General features: G+C 43.1%; 1 protein-coding gene across 1 annotated transcript; it reads right to left on the reverse strand.

Moving 5' to 3' along the window:
• Positions 1-221: 221 nt before the first annotated feature.
• On the reverse strand, positions 222-3,422 carry LOC123457769 (excitatory amino acid transporter 1-like). Its single transcript, XM_045142400.1, is given in 2 exon segments — positions 222-2,180; positions 2,183-3,422. Coding segments are annotated over 2 exon segments (1,614 nt in total). The 5' UTR covers positions 3,348-3,422; the 3' UTR covers positions 222-1,731.
• Positions 3,423-8,535: the final 5,113 nt, after the last annotated feature.

Raw genomic sequence — 8,535 nt, forward strand, 5'->3', positions numbered from 1 at the left:
ATTTTCGGTCAGAAAGTCAAACATGGCCGGTATTATGTGATGGCTCTCATTGAATGTTTTTGACTAGATCCTCCTTAAGGGATTAAAAAAAAAGAAGAAGGAAAAAAAAAAATCTTCTTTACACCTAGGAGCTGCCTTGCTGGAAAGCAATGTCCCTGCTATCTTTTCTTGCAACTTCATTGACGTTACCACCATACTGACTCATCGTCTACCATTTTTTCTTAGGAACACAAACAAAACTAAAGTGAATCCCATTGTAGTTGAGAGTTCTGAATGATTTGGTATGTGGAATTCCATACACAAAAAATACCTTTACTTGACGGAAAAAAAAAAAAAAAAGACCCTCCAGGGCTGAAGAAAAAAAAAAAAAAAACAACACCTCGTTTCCTTCATTCTAAGAACTGATTCAAAGACAAAAAAAATTCAGATAGGAGACCACCTACCCAGCTCACGGACCTGTCCCAGAGAACTCTTCCATTTGACTTTAAGATATCGAAGAAGTGACATCATATTTCGGTACATAGATTTCTTTGGGGAGTGATTCGGAACTGAAGAGATACAGTGCTCAGGTTAATAAAAAGGTTAAAATGCAGCTCTTTTTAGTCTTCCTTCAAGAAGAGCCATACTCTCAGTGTTTTAAAACCTTCCCTTGATAGCATCAACCATCTTCTAGTCTTTCTCAGCTCTTTATAGTGTTCCATGGAAAGACCATGAGCATACTCGCTAGTTGCTAGTCTCCTAAATATCTAATGGTCATTTGAAGAGTGGTGGGAAGCCTTCTTAAGAGCAGTCCCTCCGTCTTGGGAAGAAGAGATTACTTTTCCTGTTGGGAATAACTAGGCAAAGGGTTTCATGGAAAAAATCCTACTTCCGGAATGGTCTTCCACCTGGCCAGTGTATGACCAACATTTTGGACTCAGGCCCTGGTGAAGCACATACCATCCTGCTCTGGAGAAGAATGTCCGCTCTCACTAGTGCCCATTCTGAGAACCCTGTGCCCCATGGAATGGCACTTGTACAGGGTGCTCCAAGTGGAAGTAGACGGCAGGCTCTTTCAGGATATGGAACAGGAAGTCTGGGTTCTAGCAACCCAGGACGCCCAGAGAAGTCACTCATACTCTGGACAAGGACACTGAGGCCTAGGGATGCAACTCGCCTGAGGTCACATGGAAGTGTCACTTCCTGCCGCTCCTCACAGCTGTGCTGCTTAGGTGAGGACATTGTCCAGCTATTGATAAAGCCAAGGACAGAAGAGAAACGAGAAAACCGCTTCTGCTACCCAACTGGCAACTGATGGCTGATCATCCAGTTGTCAGGTTTTTAAACTTAAATTCAATTGTGTTCTTATGGAATTTTAAAATTTGAGATTTGATTTAAATCTACCCTTTGTTTACTTTCTTAACTCATAAAACAATCACGTAGGATAATTGTGCCATATAAATTTGTAAGGTAATGATTTTTTTTTTTTTTATCCTGATACCTTTCTAGGTAAGACTAATATGAAATGTTTTTAAAATTTCAAATGATGGTGTGTGTGTGTGTGTGAAATCTATATATTTTGGCTGCTGCAAAGTCCTCCCTTGTGTTTGGATGAGTCATGTCCAAGCCTATTGGATAGGGAGGAAAGAGGAGGAAAGAGGCTCACTGCAGGAATGAGCTTAAGGAGATGGACACATTTCATATGGTTTTCCAACTCTTCAGGAAATGCTCAAGAAAACATTTCTGTGTCGGTTACATCTTGGTTTCACTGTCCACAGGTTTCTCAGTTTCACTGTCCTGGGCAATCAGCTGATAGGGTTTTTTCATTTCGTTCTCTTCAATCACAGAGTTACCCATTTCAACATCTTGGTTCTTCAGTTCATGTCGTGACAAGTGCTCAACAATGCCAGCTCCAAGAGAGTCACCCAGCACTTTGGTGGTGGTTCGGAGGCGGTCCAAGAACCAGTCCACAGCTATGATGAGCGTGATGTCGTCTGTGGGCAGGCCCACGGATGTCAGCACGATGACCATGGTGACCAGGCCCGCCTGAGGGATCCCTGCTGCCCCGATGCTTGCGGCCGTGGCTGTGATGCTGATTGTGATAATCTGTCCAAAGTTCAGGTCAAAGTTGTTAACTTGAGCGATGAAAATGGCAGCCAATGCCTCATAGAGTGCAGTGCCGTCCATGTTAATGGTGGCACAAATCTGGTGACACGTTTGTCCACGCCGTTGTTCTCTTCCAGGCACTTGAAGGTGATGGGTAGAGTGGCAGAACTTGAGGAGGTCCCCAGAGCTGTAATGAGCGCTTGCAGCAACCCTCCAATGAAGACCCAGGGGTTCTTCCGGGTTACCAGAAAGTAGAGGAGCGGCAGGACAATGACAGCATGAATGAGGAGGCCCACGATGACCGTCACTGTGTACATGGCAAGCTGGCCCCCAACCACCCCCATGTCTTCCATCTCAACGATCTTGCCTGCAATCAGGAAGAGGATGCCCAGAGGTGCATACCACATGATCACTGCTACCAATCTCATGATGGCTTCATTAAGCGAATCGAAGAAATCTCTCAGGGCTTGTCCCTGCTCCTTCATGTTCCCAATCACAAACCCGAAGCACATAGAGAACACAACTAGTCCCAGGGCATTGACCCCATTTACAGATCCTGGGATGGGAACCATCTCCTCTCGGATGCGGGTCAGCGTCTCCATGGCCTCTGACACATTGTTGATCACGACATCCACAAGCGTTTCATTGGACTCGATGGGAACTTTAAAGCTTCTCTTCTCATAGTTGGTTTTAAACTGTTTAAAGCAGGCTTCTACCAGATTTGGAGGGAACATGTTCCTGATTAAATCCAGGAAGGCATCTGCAGCAGTCACTTGTACAATTTTGCCTTCTCTGTGTATGTTTTCCTTGGTGCCCTTCCTGGGGTGGATGATGATGATGATGATTATGCCAATCACCACAGCAATGATGGTGGTCGTCATGTAATAGACTACTGCTCGCATTCCCATCTTCCCCGAGGCCTTACTATCTAGGGCCGCCATTCCTGTGACGAGGCTGGAGATGATAAGGGGTAGGACCAACATCTGTAACATTCGCATCAGAAGCTCTCCAGGAAAGGAAAAGTATTTGACTTCCCGGTAGTTCATTTTGTAGGGTCGGAGGGTAAATCCAAGGATTGTACCCACAGTGACAGCGGTGACGGTGAGCAGCACAAAAGCATTCCAGAACAGGTAACTTTTAACATCCTCCCTGGTGATGCTCTGCACTTTCTTCTTGGCCAGAAGTGTGCGTTTGCGAACTCCTTGCTGGAACCGCTCCATCCTGCCCCCTGTCCTGGGCTGTTCTCCACTGCCTTTGACCATCTTTGCTTTCTTTAGGAGTGTTTGTTCTTCGTACTTCAATGTCCTGAAATTGTCCCCGGTCAGCTCAACCGCCTCTTAGGTGCCGGAGACCACAGGTAGAACTGCAGGGAGAGGGCCGGCGGCTGGCGGGTCGGGGGACGCGGCCCAGGTGACCAGGTGACCAGGTGAGGTCCGGCGGCGGCCCGAAGTAAGTTTTAACATTTACTTGATGTTAAAATGTATATTAAGTTAATATATCAGGAGTGAAAATGGCAAAAAGATTGAAAACATTATCATATCTTTCAAGCATCTTATTATGCAGAGGGAGAGACACACTGATGACAGCAATATGGTGTGATACATCCTGGACCAGGGAGAGTCTTACTGTCCGAACACAGAGAAAAAAAAAATATGTGGGCCTGAGGAAGGAGGCAACACAAGTCTTTTTTTTTTTTTTAATTTATTTACAATGATAGTGAGAGGGAGAGAGAGGACGAGAGAGAGAGAGAGAGAGAGAGAGAGAGAGAGAGAGGGAGAGATTGAGAGCATACCAGCTACAAATAAATGAACTGCAGATGCATTTGACTTTATGTTTATACTGGGAAATGAAACCAAGATCATTAGACTTTGCAGGCAAGTGCCATAACCACTGAGCAATCTCTCCAGTCCACAGCCTTTCATTACTATTATTAGTTCTGGGTTTTGGAGGCAGGGTCTTTCTCTAGCCCAGGCTCACCTGGAATTCATTCTATAGTCTCAGGGTGGACTTGAACTAATGGCGATCCTCCCACCTCTGCCTCCTGAGTGCTGGGACTAAAGGTGTGTGCCACCACACCCAGCTGAAACTTCCATTATTAGTGGAATTTTTACATAAGAAAATTTAAGAGATTGTGCTTGAATATAATATCAGTTTAAAGGTAGAAAATTTCTACTTATGAGACTTTAGGTTCAGTTTTATTCCTCTGAGACTCAATTTCTCTCTACTGTTTATGCCGACATCATGAGACTAATATGAGTATCAAATGAGCTAATAATAAACTGTATTAATATATACATCAGGAAAAAAAAATAAATGTCTATTGTAGACAAGGCTGAAGAGCAGAACAAATAGGATGAATACATTATGACAAGGATTTGTTAGGTTGGATTTGAGGATATGAGCTGGGCAAATGATATGGGCTTTCTGCTGGGTTCCACCATGTCAGCAACAGGCTAGCTAACACCAATGAATGGTGATGGCAGACAAGAAAAAAAGGCCACTTTTTTCCTGACACCACTTTCTATGTAAAATGCCACCAGAATGAAGGGCTTCCCACTGCTTTATCTTGATGATAAGAGAAGTGGTTTATGTCATGTCATAAAAGGAAACAAAGGAAGATTATAGTTTCTGTTTTTGTATCTCTTGTCTTGTTTTTGTTTCTGTTTCTACCAAATTTAAAATCAGAACTTGTTAGTGATACAGTATGGGAAAGACACAGAATGGACCAATTTATAACTGCATTAAGATACAGGTACTGGGCTGGAGAGATGCCTTAGCGGTTAAGCGCTTGCCTGTGAAGCCTAAGGACCCCGGTTCAAGGCTTGGCTCCCCAGGTCCCACGTTAGCCAGATGCACAAGGGGATGCACGCATCTGGAGTTCGTTTGCAGAGGCTTGAAGCCCTGGCGTGCCCATTCTCTCTCTCTCCCTCTATCTGTCTTTCTGTCTATGTCTGTCGCTCTCAAATAAATAAATTTAAAAAAAATTTAAAAAGATTTTATTTTAAGATACAGGTACTTTGAAAAATAGAGTGCTAGGGAGCTGGACAGATGGCTCAGCAATTAAGGCACTTGCTGCAAAGTACAACTGGTGTTGGACTTTCCAGTGCCCACGTAAAACTATATGCCCAAAGTAGCAAGTCAGCCATGTGTCTGGAGTTTGCCTGTGTTGGCTAGATTCCCTGGCATGCAATCTCTCTCTCTCTTTCATTTTCTCTTTATCTGCTTACAAATTAATTAATTAAGTAATTAAAAATATAGGACCTGAAAAAATAACTCAGTGGATAAAGCATGAGGACTCGCGACTCCTGAGTTCACTCCTGAGCATCAATATAAAAGCCAGATATAGCAACACAGGTCTACAAATCAAGTTCTGTGAGAAGCAGAGATAAGATAATTATCATGGCTTGGCCGTTTGCATGAAAACAACAGTTCTAAGTTCAGTGAGAGACTCTGTCTCAAGGAAACAGGTAAATGAGTGACATAAGAACAAATCCATACATTCCCTGTCTTCTGCATATAAACACAGGACATGCCTATATGCACACAAACATAACATAACTATGCCACATAAACAAACTCCACATCACACACACATGCACACACACACACACGCGCACACACACACACACATACACACACACACAGGAGAAGTAATATAATGTATTTCATTCTTTTTATTTTTTTTATTTTTTTATTTTTATTAACATTTTCCATGATTATAAAATATATCCCATGGTAATTCCCTCCCTCCCCACCCCCACACTTTCCCATTTGAAATTCCATTCTCCATCATATTACCTCCCCATTACAATCATTGTAATTACATATATACAATATCAACCTATTAAGTATCCTCCCCTCATCCTTTCTCTACCCTTTATGTCTCCTTTTTAACTTACTGGCCTCTGCTACTAAGTATTTTCATTCTCACGCAGAAGCCCAGTCATCTGTAGCTAGGATCCACATATGAGAGAGAACATGTGGCGCTTGGCTTTCTGGGTCTGGGTTACCTCACTTAGTATAATATTTTCCAGGTCCATACATTTTTCTGCAAATTTCATAACTTCATTTTTCTTTACCACTGTGTAGAACTCCATTGTATAAATGTGCCACATCTTCATTATCCACTCATCTGTTGATGGACATCTAGGCTGGTTCCATTTCCCAGCTATTATAAATTGAGCAGCAATAAACATGGTTGAGCACGTACTTCTAAGGAAATGTGATGAGTCTTTTGGATATATGCCTAGGAGTGCTATAGCTGGGTCATATGGTAGATCAATCTCTAGCTGTTTTAGGAACCTCCACAATGTTTTCCACAATGGCTGGACCAGATTGCATTCCCACCAGCAGTGCAGAAGGGTTCCTTTTTTTCCACATCCCCGCCAACATTTATGATCATTTGTTTTCATGATGGTGGCCAATCTGACAGGAGTGAGATGGAATCTCAATGTAGTTTTAATCTGCATTTCCCTGATGACTAGTGACGTAGAACATTTTTTTTAGATGCTTATATGCCATTCGTATTTCTTCCTTTGAGAACTCTCTATTTAGCTCCATAGCCCATTTTTTGATTGGCTTGTTTGATTCCTTATTATTTAACTTTTTGAGTTCTTTGTATATACTAGATATTAATCCTTTATCAGATATATAGCTGGCGAAGATTTTTTCCCATTCTGTAGGTTGCCTCTTTGCTTTTTTCACAGTGTCCTTTGTGGTGCAAAATCTTTGTAATTTCATTAGGTCCCAGTGGTTAATCTGTGGTTTTATTGCCTGAGCAATTGGGGTTGTATTCAGAAAGTCTTTGCCAAGACCAATATGTTGAAGGGTTTCCCCTACTTTTTCCTCTAGCAGTTTCAGAGTTTCCGGTCTGATGTTAAGGTCTTTAATCCATTTGGATTTAATTCTTGTGCATGGCGAGAGAGAAGTATCTATTTTCATCCTTCTGCAGATATATATCCAGTTTTCAAAACACCATTTGCTGAAGAGGCAGTCTCTTCTCCAATTAGTATTTTTGGCATTTTTATCGAATATCAGGTGGCTATAGCTATTTGGGCTTACATCTGGATCCTCTATTCTGTTCCACTGATCTACATGTCTGTTTTTGTGCCAGTACCATGCTGTTTTTGTTACTATGGCTCTGTAATATAGGTTAAAATCAGGTATGGTGATACCACCAGCCTCTTTTTTGTTGCTCAGTATTATTTTAGATATTCGAGGTTTTTTGTGATTCCAAATGAATTTTTGGATTGTTTTTTCTATTTCCATGAAGAAAGCCTTTGGAATTTTGATAGGGATTGCATTAAATGTGTAGATTGCTTTAGGTAATATGGCATTTTCATAATATTGATTCTTCCAATACAGGAACAAGGGATGTTTCTCCACTTTCTAGTGTCTTCTGCAATCTCTCCCTTGAGTGTTTTAAAGTTCTCAATGTAGAGATTCTTTACTTCCTTGGTTAGGTTTATTCCAAGGTACTTTATTTTTTTTGATGCAATTGTGAATGGGAGTGATTTTCTGATTTCATGCTCTGTGTGTTTGTTGTTAGCATAGATGAAGGCTACTGATTTCTGTGTATTTATTTTGTATCCTGCTACATTGCTGTAGGTTTTGATCAGCTCTAACAGCTTGCTAGTAGATTCTTTAGGGTCCTTTATGTATAGAATCATGTCATCTGCAAATAATGATAACTTGATTTCTTCTTTTCCAATTTGTATCCCTTTTATGTGTGTCTCTTGCCTTATTGCTATGGCTAAGACTTCCAAAACTATATTAAATAAAAGTTGGGACAGTGGACCAGATCCTCTATCAACAAAGAGGTTAAGATTTCTGGTCTGTTGAGGGATCCAAGTCAGCTTGCAACCAAGTGAGACCCTTCCCTGGTGCAATCCCAGTTACCTTGGATGATTTTGGTCTCAGTCAAGTTGCTGCCTGGGCCGTCGGACTGCTGTTCTGATTTCTGGAGCTGGGCACTTGCTTTTCCTGCGGGGCAAACCCAGCCTGGCAAGTGTGGCCCTGCAGATCAGCACCCCTGCTGCTGGAACTGCTGCTGCTCAAGCTGCCCCTGCTGGGACTGTAGCCACTGCTGCTGAAGGTGTTGCTGCTGGACCCACCGCTGCTGCTGCCTCTGCTGCTGCTGTAGCTGCCACTGCTGGAGCCACCACTGCTGCTGAAGCTGCTGCTGCTGTGTCCACTGCCGCTGCTCCCCCTGAAGCTGCTGCTGCCGAGTCTGCTGCTGCTGCCACTCCTGTTCTGCTGCTGCTGGGGCCGCTGTTACTGGTGCTGGAGCCGCTGATGTTGCTGCCGAACTCTGCTCCTGCTTGGGTCCCGCTGTTGGCGTGGCCGGGTCCTGGGCTGCTGTTCTGTTCGCTGGAGCTGGGCTCAGGCGGTGGGGGAGGGGAGGGAGCCGCAGCTGCTCTGGTTCTCTCGCTGTTCCACGCGTTCTTCTAC

Source organism: Jaculus jaculus, chromosome 1 (assembly GCF_020740685.1).
Source record: "Jaculus jaculus isolate mJacJac1 chromosome 1, mJacJac1.mat.Y.cur, whole genome shotgun sequence".
NCBI lineage: Eukaryota > Metazoa > Chordata > Mammalia > Rodentia > Dipodidae > Jaculus > Jaculus jaculus.